The sequence below is a fragment of the Rana temporaria genome, chromosome 2 (assembly GCF_905171775.1).
Source record: "Rana temporaria chromosome 2, aRanTem1.1, whole genome shotgun sequence".
Classification (NCBI taxonomy): domain Eukaryota; kingdom Metazoa; phylum Chordata; class Amphibia; order Anura; family Ranidae; genus Rana; species Rana temporaria.
In genome coordinates, this window is record NC_053490.1 from 489,037,451 (window position 1) to 489,063,399 (window position 25,949).

The 25,949-nt window shown below is 42.1% G+C and overlaps 1 protein-coding gene across 3 annotated transcripts in view; it reads left to right on the plus strand.

The window, feature by feature from the left end:
- CHODL (chondrolectin) overlaps nucleotides 1-25,325 on the plus strand; it is a 131,315-nt gene extending 105,990 nt beyond the window's left edge. Inside the window, exons 2-7 of one of the 3 annotated variants that reach the window (XM_040338813.1) lie at nucleotides 267-579; nucleotides 7,440-7,597; nucleotides 12,407-12,454; nucleotides 16,150-16,233; nucleotides 16,581-16,683; nucleotides 16,979-17,110. In XM_040338813.1, coding sequence (XP_040194747.1) covers nucleotides 267-579; nucleotides 7,440-7,597; nucleotides 12,407-12,454; nucleotides 16,150-16,233; nucleotides 16,581-16,683; nucleotides 16,979-17,024 — 752 coding nt within the window. In that variant the 3' untranslated portion in view covers nucleotides 17,025-17,110. Of the gene's footprint in view, nucleotides 1-266; nucleotides 580-7,439; nucleotides 7,598-12,406; nucleotides 12,455-16,149; nucleotides 16,234-16,580; nucleotides 16,684-16,978; nucleotides 17,111-24,786 lie in introns of those variants that run through there. The other 2 variants (XM_040338812.1, XM_040338814.1) reach the window with 2 other exon arrangements.
- Nucleotides 25,326-25,949: the final 624 nt, after the last annotated feature.

The window sequence follows — 25,949 nt, forward strand, 5'->3', positions numbered from 1 at the left end:
GTTAGAGATGATGCAGAAAGTGGGATAAATTCTTTCTTTACTTTTCTATGGCAAGGGTGATGGTGAGGGCTCAAATCAAAACCTTCAAGTGCTATTAGCTGATTCAACTACCGTTCATGCAGAATTGAAATAATGTTTATTTTGGTAGCTTTAGCCTTTGATATACGGATTTATGTTTTCACGGCATCTTGATGGTCATTATAAAGCAATTACTTGTTATCCTTTCCAAGCTCTTGCATCCTTCTATTTGTGTGTTTTTATTACAGGCCGGAAGATTTGTTACGCAGGCTACAAACATCCTTGTTATAAAATTGCTTACTTTCAAGACTTAACTGCACGAGTTGGCTACCATCATGCTCATCATGTTTGCAGTGGGGAAGGAGGCCATCTTTTAAGCATTGAAAATGAAGCAGAACAAAAACTAATTGAGAGAATGTTGCAGAATCTGACGAACTCAGGATCTGGAAAGTCTGACGGGGACTTTTGGATTGGGCTGTCACGGAACATGGAATCCATGGCGACTTCAGGAGGCTGTCCAGACCTTTACAAGTGGGCTGATGGGAGTACTGCGCTGTTCAGGTATAATTATTAATGATCCCCATAAGCTCCAAATGAATTTAGCATAAAGCAATAACTTAATTCAGTTTATTATAAAATGCTAATAGAATAACAATTTCATTGAATGTCTCTGGATACTCTCAAAAGCCAATTAAGTTGACTCATTCTGAGATAATGCATAACACACCTCTCTATTTTTAGTATAATCTCGCAAACGTCCATTTTCTCATTTTACCGTAAGGTTATTACCAAGCCAGTCTGAAAAATGATAAAGAAATTAAAAGAAATCCAAGGATTATATTGTTAATTTTATGCGCTTGCTAAATGGTAACATGAACATCAATATAAAAGTTACTCTAGAGTGTATATCGATTTTTCTGTATACTAGATGTATGTAATACTGCAAGTTTTAACCTAGTTAACAAACCTTATATTTGCAAAGTGAATTTTCAGGTGGACCTATGAATAAAATTCACACCATACAAATTAACAGGTCATATGTCACTGTTACCAAATCACATTACTATTCTGTAAAAAAGCTCTCAGGGTTCTAAATCAAAAAGTCTGGATCACATGGTCTCTGGCTGACACATCTGGATCACATCTGCAGAGAGTTTATTTTTTTCTATGACTATTGCGATCCAAAAATCACAAAAATCAAAAAGACGTTTTCTATGCATGTAGACAGGGGTCAAGTCCTGGGGAAAAAAGTGTGGGAACTCCCACCCAAGATCCACTCCCCCACCAAAAAAAATAAAATTATACGCTGATATGCATAACTACTAAACTAAACTAAACTACTAAGTTCTTTCTAAATCCCACGATAACTCAAGGCAGATCTCTGCAATGTCTCCTGGGAACAATGACAAAAGCTCCCAGGAGATATTGCGGCATCGAGGAAGTGACGGAATACCCGCACACTACCTGATGAATCCATATACAGGAAGCGGCCAGTAACATAAAGGATTACTAAGGTTCGCCTGCCCCTGACAGTGACTCGAGCTGGGCATCGCCGCTTAGTGAAGGATCGGCTCGGGCAGCTCGACTGCTCTTGGCTGCTCTAGTCCTGCAAAGGGAACTGCGTTCCTGCTGTGAAAAAAGTGCAGGAACTCCGTTCCCACGCGTTCCCGCAGGACTTGAGCCCTGCATGTAGATGATAACACACAATACACAGAAAAGGTTTGACTAAAGCTGGCCATACATGGATCCAAATTTCGGCCAGTTCAGCAAGGACTGGGCCAATTTTCATCCATGTAATGGCTAGTTGATCAAAGTATGGGCTAGCTGATCGACTGGTGTACAGCTAGCCTGTCAGGTTTTTCATGAACAATCAGTGCCGTTGGCTATAGCTGGTAACAATGATCATCGTTTTCTGCCGACGGGGAAGGCTTCCTGCCAGCAGAACACAATGGCGTTCTGGGATTTCCCCATCAACACCGAGTGGGGTATGGCCTGCCTAAGTTGAACTCTATCTTTTGTATGTTTAAACAATGAACTATAAAGAAAATAGTTCCCCTTTTAGACTAATAGCAACTCATTGGTTTTGGGGAGGAAAGAGTGTATATATCTATAAAGTTAATGTAACCAAATGCTTAAAGGAATGATCACAGCTGGCATTTTCATTTTATAACATCAGCAACAATACAAGCAATAGTTATTACTGTCAATCCAATATAAGCTTAGTTTTAAAATCTCCTTTCACGTTGTTGCTGGTTGTCTTATTTCACAACTTGGTGGATTCCCCACATGCTTTTCAGCTTCTCCTCTCCTGTTTACTTTCAATTTCTAAGGACTATATATCCCATGGTACCTTTCTGCCTGAAATGATTTATGTACTGACTCCGCCTCCTCTCAGCAACTCTGTAGATCACAATGCAGGCTCCATGAAATCTGTGACACAGCAGTGACTACTCACAGGGCAAAGTGGACATATGTTCACAGAATTCAAATAAGTAAATGTGTGAAGGTTTTCATCAAAGTAAGTTTACAAACTTCCAGATCATTCAGATTAAAAGGGGTAGGCTTGAAATAATTGAACTACAATGTAGAAATTAACCACTTACCCCCCGGACCATATTGCTGCCCAAAGACCAGAGTACTTTTTGCGATTCGGGACTGCGTCGCTTTAACAGACAATTGCGCGGTCCAAACAAAATTGGCGTCCTTTTTTTCCCACAAATAGAGCTTTCTTTTGGTAGTATTTGATCACCTCTGCGGTTTTTAGTTTTTGCGCTATAAACAAAAATAGAGCGACAATTTTGAAAAAAATGAATATTTTTTACATTTTGCTATAACAAATATCCCCCAAAAATATATAAAAAAACGTTTTTTTTCCTCAGTTTAGGCCGATACGATTTCTTCTACATATTTTTCATAAAAAAAAATCGCAATAGGCGTTTATTGATTGGTTTGCGCAAAAGTTAAAGGGCCAGATCCACAAAAACCTGGCGTAACTTAAAAAATCCCATCCGATGCTGATCTTCGGTTCATACAATGTATGAACCAAGGATCAGTGTTTCCCCTAGTGAGGCCACCCCCCCCCCACAGTAAGAACACACCCAGGCATACTTAACCCCTTCCCCGCCCCCTAGTGTTAACCCCTTCACTGCCAGTGGCATTTTTATAGTAATCCAATGCATTTTTATAGCACTGATCGCTATAAAAATGCCAATGGTCCCAAAAATGTGTCAAAAGTGTCCCAAGTGTCCGCCATAATGTCGCAGTACCAAAAAAAAAAAAAACGCTGATCGCCGCCATTACTAGTAAAAAAAATAAGTAATAAAAATGATATAAAAATACCCCCTATTTTGTAAACGCTATGGGCCAGATCCACAAAAGAGATACGACGGAGTAACTGCTGTTACTCCATCGTATCCCTTGTCCTAACTTTGGAACTGATCCACAGAAGCAGTTTTCCAAAGTTAGGCAGAAGATCCGGCATGTGTAATTGAATTACACTGCCGAATCTTAGGATGCAGTACCGCATCCACCGCTGGGGGCATTTCGAGTCGAAATGCCGCTTCTAGTATGCAAATTAGCACTTAAGGCGATCCACAAAGCTTTCCAGCTTCGTTTTTTCGCCGTAAGTTTTAGTTTGCAAGTGTAAAACTAGGGCTGGTGTTACAAAGTGTAAACTAGTAACACCATGTAAAAGCCCATTCCAGCGACGGCATTTGGTATGCATTCCCGAGGGAGAACTCCACGGCAATTTGTAAAAACAAAACCGGCATGGGTTCCCCCCCAGGAGCATACCAGGCCCTTAGGTCTGGTATGGGTTGTAAGGAGACCCCCCCTACGCCGAAAATTCGACGTAGGGGGTCCCCCTACAATCCATACCAGACCCGTATCCAAAGCACGCTACCCGGCCGGTCAGGAAGGGAGTGGGGACGAGCGAGCGCCCCCCCCTCCTGAGCCGTGCCAGGCCGCATGCCCTCAACATGGGGGGGTTGGGTGCTCTGGGGCAGGGGGGCGCACTGCCGGCCCCCCCCACCCCAGAGCACCCTGTCCCCATGTTGATGAGGACAGGACCTCTTCCCGACAACCCTTGCCGTTGGTTGTCGGGGTCTGCGGGCGGGGGCTTATCGGAATCTGGGAGTCCCCTCAAATAAGGGGGCCCCCAGATACCGGCCCCCCACCCTAAGTGAATGGATATGGGGTACATCGTACCCCTACCCATTCACCTGGAGGCAAAAAGTAAAAGTTAGTAAACACACAACACAAGGGTTTTTAAAATAATTTATTATTCTGCTCCGGAGGCCCCCCCTGTCTTCTTTATTAGCTCTATTTCCAGGGGGGGCTTCTTCTTCCACTCTCCGGGGGTCTTCTTCCACTCTCCGGGGGTCTTCTTCCACTCTCCGGGGGGGGTTTCTTCTTCCGCTCTACCGGGGGGGCTTCACCGCCGGGCACACGCACTGAATAGTCCTTAAATAATGACACGTAAGCTGCATTAAAGGGGGTGTAAAAGCAGAAGTTTTTTTTTATCTTAATGCATCCTATGCATTAGGTTAAAAAGTCTCCGTTATGTAGCAGCCATCCCAGCACCCCCTAATACTTATCTGAGTCCCATCTCTATGCAGCAATGTCCACGAGTGCCTCGGCCATCCGTGACTCTTCCTTACGATTGGCTGAGACAATGCATCGGCAGCATTAGCTCCCACTGCTGGCAATAAAAGTTAGTTAGCCAATCAGGAGAGAGAGGAGGCGGGGCCAAACCAGGGCTCTGTGTATGAATGGACACACAGAGCTGCAGCTCAGCTTAGGTGCCCCATAGCAAACTGCTTACTATGGGGCACTCGACAGGAGGGAGGGGCCAGGAGGGCGAAGAGTGACACTAGAAGAGGAGGATTTGGGCTGCTTTGTGCAAAACCACTACACAGAGCAGGTAAGTATAACATGTTTTTTATCTTTATAGAAAAAAAAAAGAGACTTTACAATCACTTTAAGTGCTGTTATACTCTGGCTACATGATGATGCTGCCAGGGCCTTGTTTTATAACAGCCTAGTTTGAATGATGCTGACCATCTTTTGATCCAGACAACTAACAAATGAATTATTCAGCAAATCAAAAGCTGATTTTTATTTTTATTATCACTGGGCTATTTTTTTGGTTTAAGCTGGAGTCCATGGAAAAGCTGTAGCTGAAGAAAAAATGACAGCGCATTTTAAATGAGCACATACTTTAAGTTATTATTGCAGTGTTATCCTGAAATAAATTTTTGAATTGATTCTGCATTTTCCATCCTTCTTCTTTTATTTTTTTTTGTTATTCGATTATTAGCCACTAGTGGCGGGTTAGATTAGCTACTATACTAGCTCTGCCTAATGCCGCGTACACACCATCACTTTATGTGATGAAAAAAATGACGTTTTTAAAAACGTCACTTTAATTGACCGTGTGTGGGGGAAAACATCGTTTTATGTCTTCTAAAAAACGACCAAAAAAAATTGAAGCATGCTTCAATTTTATGTGTCGTTTTTCAAAACGTCAACTTTTACTTCACAGAAATTGACCGTGTGTAGTAAAAAACGTAGTTTAAAACAACGTTTTTTCACCCGCGCATGCCCAGAAGCTACTTATGAAGCAAGCTTCAATGGAAAAAGTGGTGGAACGTAACCTCGCTTTGCTAGAACATTGTGAGAAAAACGATGGTGTGTAGGCAACTTCGTCTTTGAAAATTGAAGTTTCAAAAACGTCATTTTTTACTTCACAGAAAATGTCGTTTTTTTTCATCACATAAAGTGATGGTGTGTACGCGGCATAACTGCTTCACTGGTTTTGAGATAGGATATCAGCCTAACCACAACCATTCTGCAGTATTGGAAAGCAGGAAAAAAGTGTATGTAATGAGCAAACATGGCTGTACTTATGTACGTGTAGCACTATCCCCATAGAGGTTGCAGGTTACAAGGTTCCCCACTGCTGCACAGCCAGGCACATAACATTTCCAACTTTCATCCAGACACAGTGAACAGTCCTTGAGCTTTGTTTTGTGTTTTTATAAGGAGGACGCCCAACTTGATGGTGACAAAATCAAGGACAAATTCCTCCCAGTATACAGCTTCACCTGATACTCTGTATAGCTTCAATTGAATTCTCTGTACAGCTAACAGTCTCTGTTAGATCAGAAACAGTCCCTTACAGGCTAAGAACTCTCAGGCCCTGTACACACGATAGAACATGTCCGATGAAAACGGTCCGCGGACCGTTTTCATCGGACATGTCCGCTGGGAGATTTTGGTCTGATGGCTGTACACACCATCAAACCGAAATCCCTGCGGACAGACAGCGTGGTGACGTGGCGATGACGTTGATGCCGCCACGTCACCATACCAGGAAGGAAAATACTTCCACGTATGCGTCGAATCCATTCGACGCATGCGGGAGATTTCTGTCCGCTGGTTAGGTGTCGGACGGACGGGTTTCCAGCAGACAAGTTTTAAAGCATGCTTTAAAACTTTTGTCTGCTGGAAACCTGTCTGCTAGACTGTACACACGGTCGGATCTGTCTGCTGAAACTGGTCTGTTCGGTCGTGTGTACAAGGCCTCAGTCTCTTTAGAAAGTAGCACCATGTGTTGTAAACTGCATCCTGGAGCACCTCCAACTCCCCTGTAGACACTGGTCTGCGCTCTACCACTGCAGGAAATGCTAGTCCACCTGGCTGCCTCTTCACCAGTCAACCTGGCTGCCTCTTCACCAACCCACCTGGCTAATTTGCTTCACCAGTCTACCCGACTGACTCTCTGGAGATCTCCAAGAGCAAGGTTTAAAGAAGACTCTTCATAAGAGACCTGCTACATGTGCCACTTTCCCCTTGTAAGTTCCTGCACCGTGCTGTAGTACTCACTCTCCTCCTGCTGCCTCTCAGGAAGGACTCTCTCCAAGGGTCTCCTGTTGTTAGGATCAACCCAGGCCAGCTCCCAAGCCATGGCCCGAGGCAGAGCACCCCCACCCCAGACTAAGGGGTTCGCCTTAGGGCCACCAACAGCCTCCTCAGCACTGCATCACCATCTTCCACCTGACTCCCCTGCCAGCATGACTCATATGTATTTAAGGGCTCACTTAGTACCCTGCTAGGCCCACCACCTGGGGATTGGTTAAGCTCCTCTAAATATGCAGAACACCCCTCCTAACCTCCGCCTTCTAGTCTCTAGAATGTTCTCCAAATTTCTAGAACCAGGGGGAGGCACCAGAGAGTTTTTTCCAGTAAAACAAGACAGAGTGTTATATATAAATAATAAGATGTCACCTTTTTTGTAAATTTAGAGATAAGAGCATAATGCCATATGATTGCTGATTGGCTGGTATAGGTTATTCTGCTTTGAATATTGGTCTTTACAATGTTAAAACCAAAGATAATAACCTGTTTATGCACTTTGACAGGAACTGGTATGCAGACGAACCATCATGTGGTAGTGAAGCATGTGTGGTCATGTACCATCAGCCGACTGCTAATCCTGGAATAGGAGGACCGTATATGTATCAGTGGAATGATGACCGGTGCAACATGAAGCACAATTTTATATGCAAATACCCACCAGGTAGGTGGAATACAATAATTTCCTGCCTATTCTAAAAGATGTCCTCTACAACAAAAAAAAAATTCTTTCTTACTTCTGAGAAAAAAAAATGTTGAGTGATTTATAGCCTTCAGCATATTAACCTCCAGTGGAGAGCTGTCAGTGAAGCCTAAACCCCCATGCCAAAGCAGCCATGCAAAGACTGACTGTTTCCAGGAACTTCACCATAGATACCTATTAAGTTCAGTTCCATATCTGCTGCCTGTTTTAATAAAAATCTGTACTTGATGATGTATTTGTCACATAGATCCATATATGTGATAACAGACAATGCTTGCTTAGCCCCCCCCCCCCCCCCCCCCATTGCTCCCTTTGATCTCTTAAAACACAGCATTAATTTAGCTCAGCCAAGACAGTACACATACAACCCTGCAGCTTAATGAAGATATCTTCTGGTTAATGTCTGTGAAGAAATATGAGTAACATCAAAAGACCATACATATGTATCTCTTGCTACAATCAATGTCAGCGTGGTTACGTCAAATGTCAACAGGATCCAGACACAGAGTAAGACTGTTCTGCCTGGGAGAACACAGATAAAAGATCATTTTGTCAAACGAGCATAAATAATGTTTATGTGTGCAAATACACATGTACAGTAAAAAAGAAACAAAAAAAACAAGAGTTTTATTTTAAAGAGTCACTAAAGGAATTTTTTTTTTTAGCTAAATAGCTTCCTTTACCTTACTGCAGTCCTGGTTTCATGTCCTCATTGTTCGTTTTTGCTTTCATGTTGCTGTAAATCCTCTCTGTTCTGGACACTTCCTGGTTGCCTGTTTCCTGATAACCACAGTACTGGGAGATTTCCCACGGTGGTCACTAATCAAGGAGGTGTGATTACTGTGTGTAAAACGAAACTGGATTGGTGCTGAGGAGTTTTAGACAAAGTATCACTGCTCTCTATTGGCTGACTGCCCTCTAGTGGCTCTCTGTACATCAGAGAACCAGCAAACAACAGCAAAAACGAAACTACACTGCAGGCACATTATATGATTGTTTTTTTATCTATTTTTAATCATTTTTAAAAGGAATCAGTTAACTATTATGTCTCTATGCCCTGTAAACAGTCATTTCAGCTAAAAAAAGTTTTTCCTTTAGTGACCCTTTAATCCATCATAAAACTCTTCTATGATAATTTCAAAAAAACTGTGTCAAATTATTTTTTGTTGTTTGTATGTCTACATTTTACAAATTTTGAGTACCCTTTAGACCCGGTTCACAGTGGGGCGACACGACAGGCGGCTCAGCCGCCTGATGTGTCGCATCCCATTCAATGCAATGGAACCGTTCTAATAGGAGCGACGCAAGTCGCTCCGACTTAGAAAAAGGTTTCTGTACGACTTTGGGGGCGGCTCGGGGCGACCTGCATTGACTTCTATACAGAAGTCGTTTTGCAAATCGCCTCTGAAGTCATCCTCAGGACGACTTGCAAAGTCGCCCCCGAAGTCGTGCCGCTGCTGTGTGAACCGACTCAGTATAGAATATATTATAAATAATTGACTGATATCGTAACCTGTGAGTTTTGCTGTTATGTTAGCAGGCCAGCTTATAGTTTCAGGCTTTTGGCTGCAGAAGGAAGTCATGGAGATGTCTCCAGTTGTGTGACTACTAAAACTTACATACAGAGTCATGGAGCTAGTGGTACGTTGAGAGCAGTGATTACTGTTGGCTTTCCTTTAAAAAAAAGGGGCTGCCCCGAGCTAATTAGAGAGAAATCATAAAAGATATAGACAGGTTGGCTCTGGTCCCCTTTAAGGCTAGGAATTTAGCGACATGATGAAGGTGCTCTACCCAAAACACCAACCTTTTCCAAGAGAATTTACCAGGCAATCTGTGGTTAAGTCTGAAATCTATAATTTTCTCGATAAAGGTAAAGCTCAGGTCAAGTGTAATGGTGCGATCTTTGAGGGATTGAAACTTCCAAGTTGAGATTACTTCATTATCTGGAAGAAATTCTGGACTGGAAATGTAAACTTGAGTACTGTAGACAGGCAAAACCTGTAACTTTTGTTCTTCAATTCACTGCTAGAACATTGATAAGCTCTGTGTGAACTTCAGCAACCCCAATTAAAGTGCTGAGCTTAATGGCTGGCTGTAGAGTGTTGACTCTTACACACATTAGAAAGACATAACGTGTGCTGCTATCTGCAATGATCCTTATGTGAGTGTTTATAGACAGCAATAGGAACCCCAAAGCAATCAGTAAGATTTTACGATTAGGCTCGCATTAAATTTGCAAGGTGTTGATGTATCTAACCACCTTCTAATGTCTATGGACAAATTAAGGTCTCTTTTCCATCTTTAACACCACATGTACTTTTTAAGTATACCTTTTTAAAAAGGCTTTTTCTGTATATGGTATCCAAGGACAGGGGAGCTTTGTACATCAAAATGTTTATTACATGCTACCCATATTTCATGAAGAAGATACACCTTCTTAAAACTGAAGATAACCTACAATAGGCAGGATCCTTTAAAACAGCTCCAAACCCAATAATTAAAAATTCAGATCTACTATGACATGCTAATACTTTGTAGTGCAATCTGGGAAATATAAAAGAGCTTAAAAACCGGGCTCAGTGTAAATAAGGAAAAGTAGCAACCACTTTACAAACTGTGATACTAGTTGATAAATAATATAGAGAAAAAAAGCAGTGCTCCAAATAATGCAACAATATATAACAGTTGTCCTAAAAAAATAAAAAAGTGTCCATGTGCAAAATAGAACTAAATTTTAATAATGTAACACCAAAAAAATCATAAACAGTCCATAAGTGCAAAACATTCCAATGAAGGAATGATCCATGCAGAGTGAAAGTATCCGTCACCAGCAACACCCTTACACTCGGGCTTCTTACCAGATGTTTTTTGATAGCAGACAACAAATACTCTTGAGCACAAGTGTGTTAACCAGGTGGACTAAAGTTCATAGTGGACGATGCCTAATGCCGCGTACACACGACCATTTTTAATGGTCTAGAAAAAACAACGTTTTTTTCAACCCGATTCTTGTTAAGCCTGCCTTGCCTACACACGATCGTGAAAAAAAAAATGCTTGAGCAAAGCGCGGTGACGTACAACACGTAGGACGGCACTATAAAGGGGAAGTACCATTCGGATGGCGCCACCCTTGGGGCTGCTTTTGCTGATTTCGTGTTAGTAAAAGTTTGGTGAGAGACGATTCGTACTTTTCAGTCTGTTACAGCGTGATGAATGTGCTATCTCCATTACGAACGCTAGTTTTACCAGAAGGAGTTCTCCCATCTCATAACTTGCTTCTGAGCATGCACGTTTTTTTCACGTCGTTAAAGCCTACACACAACCATTTTTACGACGTGAAAAACGACAACGTGAAAAACAACGCGAAAATTTAGAGCATGTTCTAAATTTTTAATGCCCATTTTTAACGTCTCGAAAAATGCTCTGGAGCCCACACACGATCGTTTTTAATGACACAAAAAATTAAATTTTTCACATCGTGAAAAACGGTCGTGTGTACGCGGCATAAAGGCCTTGCAGCCCTCAAGGAAAGCAGTCAAAAGAGAAATAGAAAAAAGAGGGCACACCAACCTTGTGCCGGTAGTGGCCTTAAAGTCTTCTCCATTACCATCTAGATACTGTTGTCGTCAGACCGATTGCCATCAGCTGAAGGCTATTTCATATTGCGTTTTTTTTTTTCACGTGTTTGAGAGTAGTTTTTAGTTTACTCTTTTAATAAAATATATCTAAGGATAATGCACAAGGTTGGTGTGCCCTCTTTTTTCTATTCTTCTTACCAGATGTCCAGGATCACAAATTATAATGGTCAAACAAGTACTGTAGCAGCAAGTTAATCCAGGAGGGTAACCATCGCATGGATCACAGATCATATAGAGGAGACTCAAAAAAAAAAAAAAAGGAAAACTTCCATAGTGAAGCTCATCATGATGTAAAAGAGTTTAATTTAAAAAAAATGGCTACAATTACCTTCATACAAAACATAGACAGCAATTGTTTTTTATAATAAACAGCTTTGAACACTACTGCTGGTTAGTAAGTGGGCGTGCGCGATATCGTCACTTGTAGGCCACTCCCTGATGCATTTCATCAGCACCAAGATGTCTTCAGATGATAGGCTGAAATCTTGGAAATCTGCAGCTTTCATTAGAAGAATTATTGGTGATCCATGGTGTTACCATGATGGGGACCACCAGTGGCTGTGCCAATCATATTATGCAAGCATTGTCCACTGTTTTTAGTATCAGGAAGCAATTTGTGAGCAATGGTGCTGCTGATACTTAAATGATTTCATGTAGACAGCAAGTCTATATATATATAAAAAAATATATATCATTGTTTATGATACAGAGAAAGGCATGTTAAGTCAGTAATGGGTAAAGATCAGCGGCAGGAAGACCATGGGCAATACCGGTGACTGGTCCTTTGTCCTCTACCTGCCCTTTTTAATAAAACTTGCAGAATTCAGTATCTCTTTAAGGTTTAGATCTGCTTTAAATTTGCATTGTAAAAGTGTGTATAGGTAAAAACAATGGCACAGCACTCTGTTTGCACTTTAGATGCCAAAAGAAATGTGCCTAACTGGGATGTCAACAGGTCCTTAACCGAGCAACATGCCTTTATTCAATGTATTATATCGAATAAGCTCAAGGTTATCTGAAGCTTTTTGGTGTTTGTAGCAGTTTATTTGGCATGATGTAAAATAAATGACTGTTTGTTACAGCAAGCTAATGGATTTCTACACCTCTTGGGCTATTTTCTTTTCTTTAACAGAAAATATTCTAGAAAAAGAATTAGGAGACAGAGCAGAGCCAGACTATGGTAAGAAACTTAAAAAAGCCTTCCAACGCGGGAGGCAAGTGTCTAGTGATTCACCAAGAAAGAGGATAACTCAATAATAAAGGACACATTTATGGTTGCATATAAAGATGGAAAGGCAATCAAGTAGAAAAGAATAATTGTCCATGTTTTTCAAATGTTCCCTTCTGTATTATTGTGATCCAATTTCCAGATTTGATGTAATGTTAGCAGAGACATAGCTCAAACGCAGATTTTCACATCTAGTTTATATAGCCAGGCTTGAGGGAATAAAGACACTAAAACAATTGTATGTGCCAAACAGATGCCTAAATAAAGAATACAAGTCACAGAAACTAGCTGGTTGTACAGATGGAATATGATTCACGTTAACGAATAACATGATCTTCATCCCCCCAATGCACTTCTCTTACACCCACATACAGACTTATTTAAAGGTATCCTTTTCACTTAAACTTCATTTGGTGGGTATTTAAGTAGACGTCTTCTTCTGACAGTTGTTTTGGGTGCAAAAGTTTATATCGAAAGAAACTCTTTAATAAAGATGTCATTATTAGAGCACAACCTATGACAGTAGGTCAATGACATCACAGAGGAGTCTTATAATAAATAATACGATTTCACTTACTCAGACCAGTCATAGATGGTTCAAATTATACGATCAGCAAAGAAATGGAAATGGCAGAAATCACTTGAACAGGCAGGTGAAACTGTTGCAAAATAAAGAATATAATTGGTAATAAGCAAGCCCAACATAGAATGATCCCTAAAGCCTATACTGGGGAAAGTCTTGTCTAAGGGGCATTGTCTATGACAATGGTCCAGCAGCCTTTATCAAGTCCTTCCCTACTGGCCAGTATGTTGAGTTCCAAAGCCAGCATTGCACTGAATGATTAAGCCCCTCCAAAGTCAGGTATAGGTGCCAGAATGACATCCCATTAGGTAATACTGTTCCTTAGGTAGGGTGTGGAATGGTATGGCCAGTGACTCCTAGTGTGATTACATGACTTCTCCCTCTGTCTGCCCAAAGCTCAGCAAAGTCACTTGCAGTCACAGTGACGTCCTTCCAACGATCAGACAACAACACCAGGCTTAATAGTGGCGTTTACAGAAACCAGGAGATGTCCATTACTCAATCTCTTTGCACCCCCAGCACAATGGTAAAATGTTCTGACAGCAGTCTGCTACTTTGTGTCTTCCACAATATTCTTCTTCAGACTGCCCCTAGCCCAGGAACAGTCCTTCCTTTTCCTCTCCACCAAGCCTGCGGTAATGCTGGGATATGTAGTTTCAGTGCCAATCTAAAATACAGACTCAGTCAGCCTGGCACCATGTCCCGCCAGATGTCCCAGTTCCTTCCAGCACAGAAGATGCACAACAGACCATATCTACTTTCTCTGTGTTCTCCGGTGGTGAGCGAGGCTTCCCCCCAGCTCTCTGTCTCTCCACAGCCCAACAGAGATCAATGTCCTCTTTCTATCTCTCCTCACAGTCTCTCTTCTGGCCTTGCAGTGGTCAGAGGGGAAGAGAGAAAGTGTGTAAGACAGCAGCAACAATAATTGCCCAGTCCCTTCCACCAGATAGAGAAGTGTCGGACCAAGGGTCACACAGCAACAGCACTAATAAAGCAGGCTTTGTTTTTCTGAGTCCTCCCTTAATTTCAAAAAGGAAAAGTATTTCTGTAAATGCTTAAAATGTGTTCACTGAAGTTAGACATTGATTTCTTAGTCACATATCTAAAGTCCATGTGAATCTACTAGTCTAACACTACCCTCTTTAGACATTGCTGCTGTTCAAGGGTGTCTCTGTTGTCGTTACCTAGATAGAGGAGCTACCCTAAGGCCCCTTTCACACTGGGGCACTGGTTGGGCACCCCTGCCTTAAAGAATACATATTTTTTGTAACAGAAGACTTCCCCCGGCCAGACGCTGTAGTTGCAGGGCAGAACAGATAGCAGATAATATCAACTGTCACTGACCATGGGTCCTGCTTCGATTGAGGTCTGCCTGGTGAAGTGTTTCCAATCAAGAACACCAGCCCAACATATACATTATTTGTACTTGTTTGGGGCATAAGTGTGAGTGAGTGAGTGAGTGAGTGAGTGAGTGAGTGAGTGAGTAACTTGCATAGCACTACAAATGCAAACTAAATCGCCTCAAGGCACTTTGCATCCAGTGTCGTCCTGATCCTTCAGAAGAGGTGGGTCTTATGTTTTTTCCTGAAGGCCTGATGGTCTTCTTCCATGCGGATGTTCGTGGGTAGAGCATTTCATAGCTGTGTTACTTGGACTGCAAATCTTTGTGCGTGCCTATTGCATTAGGGCAGGGGTGCCTATTGTAGGTGTGCGCAGCCAATTGCATTAGGGAAGGGGTGCCCAGCCTTTTAAAGAGCGGGGGCCACTTAAGCAACTTTGTAACTGGTCACAGGCCACAATGAGTGGAGCGGACGGATGACAGATCTGTGTCCACTCTGTATATGCAAAGGGGACATGGACACAGCACACTCTACTCTGTGGGCTCTGCCATCTTATCCAACCAGATGGAAGGGGACAGTTGGAGGTAGGTGGATGCAAATGGCCACAAGTCCGTTTACATCTGCCGTTCCATAGAGGTGAATGGAGTGTCCGTGTGGGTTGAATCGATCATGTGAAAGGGGCCTAAGGCTGCTTTTACACTGATGTGCTGCAGTTTACCTGCTTTGCGGGTGCAGCACAGCGGACCTGTTTTTTTCCTGGGTTAGCTGCACATATACTGCAGGTGTGGCGCACTTTCTGAAGGCGCACAAAACTTGCAGGTATTAACTATAAGTGCAGGTAACCCTCAGGTACACTGCGCTGTACCTGCGGATCAGTTTGAAAGCAGCCCAGTAACCACTGCAGAACAGATATATATATATACACGTTTTAGTAATAAACTTCCCTTTAATAACAATCTTCTATTCAGGTATCAGCAGATGTTGCAGTCCCAGGCAGAGCGCATTTGGTATCACTCCGCTTGTGACAGGAGCCGGCGATATACAGGAAGCATCGGCTCCCTCCACAACCGCTTGCTTTCTCTACTGCTGGCTTCTTTCAGAACACTGATGCTCTGGGATGGCGGGTCGGTAACCCGCGATCTGGGCTTGCAAACCTGCTATCCAAAAGCAGGAGGTCGCGGGCCACATGTGGCTACCGGGCCACTGGTTGGGCACCTTTGCATTAGGGTGTGTACCCTTAAGCTCAAACACATGTGTGTGTATGTGTCTACATATATATGGCCCGACACATTGATCTCCCTACCGGCACAACAAAATAGAAGAGTGCAAACACTTTTCTTATAGCACCTTCCACCTGGCATATTAATACTAATGCACATGGGGTGAATAGGGTGTGCCCAGGCACATTAGGCACACCCTGTGAGCATGCCTATGCCTGGGGGTAAATGCCCTTCTGCCCATTTCTCCTCTGCATTGTACCAATATAAACATTTATATTATTGTGTTAATTTGGTAGAAAAATCTTTCTTCATAATATTTCTTATTGTCTAAGGCGTTTGCATATTCTCTTGGGCTTATCAATAACAAGGAAATATTGTAGGGCCTACGATCACATTTTTTTGCACTAGGCCAAAGGGTGTATTGTTCTAGTTATTTATAATGCGTTACAAGTAATAATTACAACAACAATAATAATTATTATTACTACAATTTGTGATTTTCAGACCCACAATCCCCTGTGACAACGGAAAGAACCTATGTAACTGACAGGCCGGATGACTCTTCTCATGTTACTGCAGTAGAAACAGGTGATTTGTTTCTGTTATTTTTAGACAGCTCAGCTAAAATTCAATTGTGTGGGGGAAATGCTTACTTCATTTTCCAATAAGAGCTGCAGCATGCAGTAAATAGTCCCATAATATATTTGTCAGCCTAAAGGAATCTCGCAGAGCAGGCTGTTTCCTAAAGCAGTAATTAAAACTGTGATAGCAGCTGATTATTAATTAATTATCAATACACTTAAAAGCTGAAATAAATAGAATTGTGTTGCCGTTTAAGCAAAAAAACATTCGATACGTGAAGCAATCTGTGGCATGTAATACTTAATGGGGTGGAAAACGAGAGCGCTCATATTTTCCTGTTTGTTATTTTCTAGGAATAATGCCAAATTTAATCTACGTCATTATACCGACCATCCCTTTGCTATTGCTGATACTGGTGGCTTTCGGAACCTGCTGTTTCCAAATGTTAAATAAAAGGTAAACATTTCCAATGCATTTAAAGCGTTAGAGAGGTTTTCTATTTTCAGAGACAGATGGGAAACCTGTGTATCTCCCACTAATGGTTATCAGGGTTGTTTTGCTGGGAACTTCCATATGTCATTGATAACTAGCAGCGCTTGTCAACTCTTTGGCTGTCTTTTGACTTATCTTTTGTCTTCACGGCTCATCTCAACATTGGCTTATAGTATTAGATGGGCCACACAGGGGCACTCCTTTGTTGGGAAGTTCCCAATACAGCATCATGGACTGTACTCAATTGTTTTTGTAACAGGTGCACTAATTCGGCTACAGCCCCCTCAGGAACTAGGAAACCGTGACTGTCAGCAACTATCAGACTTCAAACAACTTCTTACAATCAAGTTAAAGTGTTAGGCTCAGACAAAGCATAAAAAGCAAAATAAAAGGCAAGTAGAAATCCTTCATAAAGCCTGAGCAATTATTATAATTTTAGACTGAACATTTTTATTCTTGCATAAGCTTAGTAGTGCCTGTATATCCCTGTTACTGAGTAGGGATTGGCCGAAGACCCACCCCCGGTTCGGTTTGCACTAGAACCCCACGAACAGGCAAAAAGTCCTAGCAAACATGCGAACCCTATTAAAGTCTATGGGACACGAATATGAAAAATCAAAAGTGCTCATTTTAAAGGCTTATATGCAAGTTATTGCCATAAAAGTGTTTGGGGACCTGGGTGCTGCCCCAGGGGACATGTATCCATGCAAAAAAAAAAACGTTTTTAAAATAACCATTTTTTCAGGAGCAGTGATTTAATAATGCTTACATTGAAACAATGAAAATGAACTATTCCTATTTAAAACCAATGGGTTCCACAGGAAAGCTAAATTGCCGTATTTTTCGCTCCATAAGACACACTTTTTTCGCTCCATAAGACGCTCCATAAGGCTCACTTTTTTTTATATCAGCCTGGGGTTCATGTTTAATCTTTCAGAGCAAAGTCAGTGGTTAACATGATAGTCTGAAACCTCTGTCATAGATACTTACATTCCCAGTGCCCCTCTAACCACCATTTAAAGTCCAAATTTTAGGGGAGCATGTGACCCACCTCTGACTGTTTCCCTTTTGGACCACAAAGCAATGCTTTGACCCAAAGTGGCCAATTGCCAGGCCCAAACACTGTCAAGTGACAAAAATTGAGTCCTTAGTCCTGCTAAAGCTCTGAGGCCCCGTACACACGACAGAGTTTCTCGGCAGAATTCACCGAGAAACTCGGTCAAAACCCGGATTCTGCCGAGAAACTCTGTCGTCTGTACAGTTTTGGCTCGATGGAGCCGCCGAGGAGCTCGACGAGAAATTAGAGAACATGTTCTCTATTTTCTCGTTGTTCTATGGGAGAAGGCGGCCCGCCGAGCTCCTCGGCGGCTTCATCCCAGAACTCGACGAGGAACTCGACGTGCCAAGCACGTCGAGTTCCTCGGCCGTGTGTACGGGGCCTGATACGTATCAGCACTGAGCATATACTGGGTTTTTTACTCCAGCAGGCAAATAGGATAGCGGAAGGAGCATAAGGAGGAGGAAAATATCGGTAGCAGGGGAGGTGTCCCCAAAATGAGCTAAGTTACAGATTTAAGTGAAATCTGATTTGTTGCTGCAGATTACCGAACTTTGCAATGAATTATTAGCTATAATAACCACAATTTTGACCTAGCATTATCAAGTCTGGAAACAGTTAAAATAAATATCAGTCAGATAGATCTAGTTATAGTATAGTTTTTGTTGTTCATTTGGTTTAAGGTTATGTTAGAGATGAAAACAATATATTCTTAGAGTTTAGAGTGTCCCCTAACTCAATCTGTATATCATCTCCTGGGCAGTGCGTCAAAAAATTATCCACTAAACGCCACGCCATGGTTGTACCCGGATGATGCCTACAGCTTCAGGCATTATCCCGGTATTTTTTTTTTCTGCCGGAGGCTGGCTTTTACAGGTGGTGGGGTGTGAGGGGTCTGCCTGCTGGAGCCACTCCAGGCTTAACCGTCTGATTCTATGGGCTTACCACAGAGCTTGTCGAAAACAGGAAGGTCCCCAAAGATCTCTATGGTATAGGAAACCAGAAGCAACAAGCATTTTCATCACTTCCAGTTTCCCAGATTAAAAAAACAGCACCATTTTTAAATTTGGAAAGTATCTGATCACAGCAATCTTGCTGTGATCACATACTTTTAAGGGCAGTGAAGACACCTGGGGTCTAATAGACCCTATTGTGGTCACAAGGGATGTTTAGATTCCCTGTGACAGCAATAAAAGTGATAACAAAAGTAAAAAAAAAAAAATATTTTCTTTAAAGCACCCCTGTTTCTCCATGCTTGGGGCAATGCACACTTTGGTCCCGCACGCATACATAAACGGCAATTGCACAACACATGTGCGGTATTACTTCAAACGTCAGAGCAATAATTCTAGCACCAGACCTCCTTTGCAACTCTAAACTAGTAAACTGTAAGGGCTGGATTCAGATACAATGGTGTATCTATCCGCCCGGCGTAACGTATCTCAGATACGTTACGCCGCCGTAATTAAGGGCGCAAGTTCTGTAATCAGAAACAACTTGCGCCCTTAGTTACGGCGGCGTAATGTATCTGTGTCCGCGTAAGCCCGCCTAATTCAAATGTGGATGATGTGGGCGTGTTTTATGTATATTAACTGTGACCCCGCGTATTTGAAGTTTTTTACGAACGGCGCATGCGCCGTTGTGAAAAAATCCCAGTGCGCATGCTCAAAATTCCGCCGCAAATCGTCATTGCTTTCGACGTGAACGTAAATTACGTCCAGCCCTATTCGCGAACGACTTACGCAAACGACGTAAAATTTTCAAAACTCGACGCGGGAACGACGGCCATACTTAACATAGGATATGCCTCATATAGCAGGGGTAACTATACGCCGAAAAAAGCCTAACGTAAACGACGTAAAAAAATGCGACGACCGGACGTATGTTTCTGAATCGGCGTATCTAGCTCATTTGCATATTCCTCGCGTAAATATACGGAAGCGCCACCTAGCAGCCAGCGTAAATATGCAGCCTAAGATACGACGGTGTAAGACACTTACGCCGGTCGGATCTTAGGGAAATCTATGCGTAACTGATTCTATGAATCAGGCGCAAAGATACGACCCCGCACACTCAGAGATAAGACGGCGTATCTGGAGATACGCCGTCGTATCTTCTCTGTGAATCTACCCCTAAAGGCTTTTAAAGCGTCGCCTATGGCAACGTAGTCTGTCACCATTCCACGAGAATGTGCAATTGTAAAGCGTGACCCGGTAGGTATCTATTTACTCGGTGTAACACCATATTTCATGTTTTACCCAAAAATTGGGTATTATATTTTGTCTGTGTGCATTCACTAAAGACAAAATTTGTGTTAAAAAAAAACGCTGCGCAAATACCATGTGGCATAAAAAAATTGCAAAACCCACCATTTTATTCTCTAGGGCCTCTGATATATATATATATATATTTAATTTTTGGGGGCGTTCTAAGTACTTTTATAGCAACTAAAATGTTAGATCCTCATAAACAAATAGGTCACATCAGGCCAATTACTTGTGTAACTATGCAAATGACCACAAAGTGTCACTTTCCCTCTTCATCAACAAAGCAACCAAGATCCTTCACTTTTTAATTCCTCTGATAAGTGTATAGAAGACAAAAAAAAAAAACAATCATGGTGCAATAAATAAATCAATAAACCTCAAATTATTGTTCTCACATAAATGTGCAAGTGCAATCTTAAAATCAAGCAGTGATCTTTCCAATCTTCCTTTCCACTACTGTGTTACACCCCCATACAGCGGAGTCTCACCAGAGGAAGCTGATCTTAATTACTGCTGGTTTCCTAATTTGCAAACTGAAAAAGCTTTACCTCTGTATGCCAACTCGTATTTGATCCTATTTACCGCTAGTTTCCTAATTTGCAAACTGGCAGAAATTCACTTAAGACCCGGACCATTATGCAGGTTAAGGACCTTGCCCCTTTTTGCGATTCCGCACTGCGTCGCTTTAACGGACAATTGCCCAGTCGTGCGGCGTGGCTCCCAAACAAAATTGGCGTGTTTGTTTTTTACCTTAAATGGGTTATAAAGGTTTGTGTTTATTTTCTAAATAGGTTCCTTTAACCACTTGCTTACTGGGCACATACACCCCCTTCCTGCTCAGGTGAAATTTCAGCTTTCAGCACTGTCACGCTTTAAATGACAATTGCGCGTGGCTCCCAAACAAAATTGGCGTCCTTTTTTCCCCACAAAAAGAGCTTTCTTTTGGTGGTATTTGATCACCTCTGCGGTTTTTATTTTTTGCGCTATAAACAAATATAGAGCGACAATTTTGAAAAATAATTCAATATTTTTAACTTTTTGCTATAATAAATATCCCCCAAAAATATCTAAAACATTTTTTTTTTCCTCAGTTTAGGCCTATACGTATACTTATTTTTGGTAAAAAAAAATCGCAATAAGCGTTTATTGATTGGTTTGCGCAAAAGTTATAGCGTTTACAAAATAGGGGATAGTTTTATGGCATTTTTATTAATATTTTTTTTTAGTAATGGCGGCGATCAGCGATTTTTTTTTTTTGAATGCGACATTATGGAGGACACATCGGACATTTTTGACACATTTTTGGGACCATTGTCATTTTCACAGCGAAAAGTGCTATAAAAAGGCACCGGTTACTGTAAAAATTACAATGGCAGTGAAGGGGTTAACCACAAATTCTTGTACGACAAAGGCTTTTTTTGTTGCTAATTGTTTCTATTTTTGTGCAGTCTTTCGTATCTGATTTTATTAAATTAAACAAAAATTGTTACGTCTGTTCATGTACAAGAAAAACTTTGGAGTTTGTCCCTTTGGAAATTTCTGTTTGAAAAGTCTGAATCAGATATCATAAGTTGTGTACCCACTACACGAAAATCAAAGGATTGTTCCTAGTAGGGATGAGCTTCGAGTTCGAGTCAAACTCATGTTTGACTCGAGCATTGCCTATTCGCCTGTTCGGCGAACAACGACCATTTTGGGGTGTTTGCGGCAAATTCGAAAAGCCGCGGAACACCCTGTTAAAGTCTATGGGAGAAACCTAAAGTGCTAAATTTAAAGGCTAATATGCAAGTTATTGTCCTAAAAAGTGTTTGAGGACCGGTGTCCAGCCCCAGGGGACATGCATCAATGCAAAAAAAAGTTTTAAAAGTGGCCGTTTTTTCGGGAGCAGTGAATTTAATAATGCTTAAAGTGAAACAATAAAAGTGAAATATTCCTTTAAGTTTCGTACCTGGGGGGGGGGGGTTAAAGTAAGCATGTGAAATATCGCATGTTTTCCGTACTTAGAACTGTCTCTGCGCAAAGTGTCATTTTTGAAGGAAAAAAAGTCATTTAAAACTGACTCGTGGCTATAATGAATTGTTGGCTCCCGGGAATTCAGAGAGAATTCATTCATAAAAAAAGGTCTGGTATGGATATTAAGGGGGAACCCCGCCGTCAATTTAAAAAAAAAATGATATGGGGTTCCCCCCAAATATCCATTCCAGACCCTTCAGGTCTGGTGTGGATTTTAAGGGGAACTCCACCCCAAATTTAAAAAAAAAATAGCGTGGAGTTCCCCCAAAATTCCACACCAGACCCCTTATCCGAGCACGTAACCTGGCCAGCCGCAGAAAAGAGGGGGGGATGAGAGAGCGCCCCCCCTCCTGAACCGTACCAGGCCACATGCCCTCAACATGGGGAGGAGGGCCTCATCCCCACAACCCTTGCCTGGTGGTTGTGGGAGTCTGCGGGCGGGGGGCTTATCAGAATCTGGAAGACCCCTTTAACAAAGGGGACCCCCAGATCCTGTCCCCCCTATGTGAATTGGTAATGGGGTACATTGTACCCCTACTATTTCACAAAGGAAGTGTAAATAGTTGTAAAAACACACACACACACACACCGTGGAAAAAAGTCCTTTATTAAAAAATAAAAAAATAAATCCAGCGGTGGTAATCCACTCTCGGTCCCGGCTCCCCACTCCAACATTGTCGGTATCCAGCGACAGGTGATCTCCTCTCCGGTCCAGCGATGAGAAGATCGTCCGGGATCCAGAGCGCAGCATTGCCGGCCGCCTGTTTAAAGGAATATTTCACTTTTATTGTTTCACTTTAAGCATTATTAAATTAACTGCTCCGGAAAAAAACAGCCATTTTTCAAACTGAACCCAGGTCCCCAAACACTTTTTAGCCTTCAAAATTATCACTTTAGATTTCAAGCGTTCGACTTTAACGGGGTTCTAAAGTTCAAACGTTTGGTGTGTTCGCAGGTTCTGGTGCGAACCGAACAGGGGGGTGTTCGGCTCATCCCTAGTTCCTAGTATGGAATTTTTCTTCCGATTTTCTTATAGTGTGTACCCTACTTTACAAAGTACCTGTACTTTCTGCCTTTGGATTTATCTCTACTAGTCACATCTGACAGGTTTATTGTGCCTCAGGAAGATAATTTCTGGAGGTAGATCCTCACTGTGGTCTCAGTTCCTTCAAGAGCAGAGTCGCTGGAACTGCTATACCCACTCCTCCCCTCCCCTCCGTCATTCACATTCGCATAGCTTGTGTGTGTTCTTTCTCCTCTCACAGCCAGAGTTGTGTCCACTGGGAGTGACCACTAAGTCTCGGTGGTGACATGCACCTATTTGGACTTAACTCATAGTGTGAACTTTTTGCAAAGTTGCAGAATTTCTGGAGTTCAGCTTTACCGCTTGCAGATCTCCCACTGTAGATATACTGTGGCAGGGCAGCTTTTCTGTGCCAGATCACGTACCTAGTACATGATCTGACACTTACGGGCAGGGATGGACTGGCCATTGGGACTACAGGGAGTTTCCCGGTGGGCCGATGGCTCAGTGGGCCGGGTTCAGTGACAGCAGACCACTGCCCCCCTCCGCTCCTCTGTCTCTCCCTTCCTGCAGCGCTCACCTCCTCTCCCTCCCCGCAGCACTCACCTGGGGGGAACATAGAAGCAGGAGGAGGCGCAGAGGAGCAGGGGGGACGACAGAGGAGCATGGGGAAGGGGACAGACAGCTGACTCAACAGCTATGGCCTGGGAGTTTCTCACTTCTGCCTAATCTTGTCCCATAAGGGGGAGCACCGAGCTTCCCCACTGGTACTGCATATAAAAGTACCAGTACCAGCCGTTATACTCTAATAAAGTAGAACGGCTAGTGGCTAGTGAAGGGGGAAAGGGGGCTTGGGTGGCCGGGGGGGGAGGGGGGTTGCGGGAGTTGTCCAGCCGTCATGGGAAAGACATGTCAAAGTGGGCCAGTCTGGATGAAGTCCAGGGCCAAGTTTTTGTCCCAGTCCAGCCCTGCTTACGGGTCTGACGTGGTACACTTGGCGGCTATGGCCGCCACTGTATTACACGGGAGCGCGCCCACAAGCTAACCCCCTTGGGAGAGCGCTTCCCAGAAGTGGGTTAGCTCTTGCTGGGAGGAGCCGAGACAGCCGCCGAGGGACCCCAGAAGACAAGGATCGGGGTCACTCTGCGCAAAACAAACTGCAAAGTGGAGGTAAGTATGACATGTTTGTTGTTAAAAAAAAAAAAAAAAAAAAAAAAAACCTTTACTAACCCTTTACGGTGTCATTAACCTATTCTCAACCTGCCCCCCCCCCCCCAGTTGGGACAGTATTGACAGCAACTCCTCAAATATATTGCCATTTATTACCAAGGAGCGGGTGGACTTGTTGCAGGTGTTTACTGTTACCAAAACTGTTGCAAATGCTTGTCTTAATTGGAAGCAGAAAAGTGTTGTAAATGTTTTATTGAATTCCCCAGACTATGTTTGCCCAAATCCCTTTCAATGGTCAGACTTAGGGCCACCCAACTTTGCCATTAAAGTTTGTATGGGGTCTTGATGCTAGTTGGGAGCACTTTGTCAGCTCACACTGATATTAGGAGTTATCTTAGTGTGCTATAACCAGTTGGAAAAGAACAACTCCGACAGCTCTTAATATACAAGGAGTGTATAATTCTAATTATACTGGTGTCTATAATTCTTACGCTATTTTTCTCATTTGCTTTAAATCTCTGTCCTATTATTTGCAGCAAAGAACGAACAAAGACCAGCCCGACCCAGTCTACTTTGTGGATTTCAAAAGCCCCAAGGAATGAGATCAACATGGAGGTATAGATATAACAATAACTTGTACCACCATAACGCAAGAAAAAAGAATATATATATATCCCAATTTATTTTCTGCATCACTAAACTTTAAAGCACTGGCTTGGAATGACTTTCTATCTCGGCATCAGTATTCTGTTCAGCAAGAAGAACTAACGGCTCCCCCTTGAGGCACATTTTAAGAACACTTTTATAATACTCATGTTTCATTCATAAGCAAACTGGAATCCTTGTCTTGCTACATTAGAAAAAAAAAAAAAACCCAGACAATCTATTGCTTTTTTTGGCATTTGAAACTGTTCTGTTATCACGCGGTTGAGGAAATGGACAATTCCTTTTCAGATTTATACTGAGAGATGTTATGTATGTTTGACATTGTTTGCAATAAGGGTGTTTGATTTATTATTTTATTTCCCTTCTATATTGTACTTTTTTGACTTACATTAAAGTGTATTGCTATGAATGTGTATTGTTAAAAAATAATTTATCTTTGCATAAAGGTTTGATATAAAAAAAAAAGATGATTCTGTTTTGGTTTCTTGCCTGTCTTTATAACGTTGTTTTGTGTTAAAAAGGATTAAAGGCAGAATGCACATATGCTGATAAAATATGTTGCTGAGTTTTGGAAGGCTTGTGGTGCTTTTAAAGGCAAATAGCATCTGCAGGTACATTTAATGCTACTGTAATCACTGAACCTTTTTATGGTTTTACAGCGCCTTGATAAAGTATTCATACCCCTTGAAATTTTCCACATTTTGTCATGTTATAACCAAAAAACGTAAATCTATTTTATTGGGGTTTTAAGTAATAGACCAACACAAAGTGGCACATAATTGTGAAGTGGAAGGAAAATTATAAATAGTTTTCAAAATGTTTTTCGAATTAATATCTGAAAAGTGTGGTGTGCATTTTTATTCAGCTCCCCTGAGTCAATACTTTGTAGAATCACCTTTCACTGCAATTACAGCTGTGAGGCCTCGTACACACGACCGAGAAACTCTACAGAATCCATCAAGAAACTTGGTGGGAGAGCTTTTTTGTCGAGGAAAACGGTCGTGTGTACGTTTTTCATTGAGGAAACTGTCGA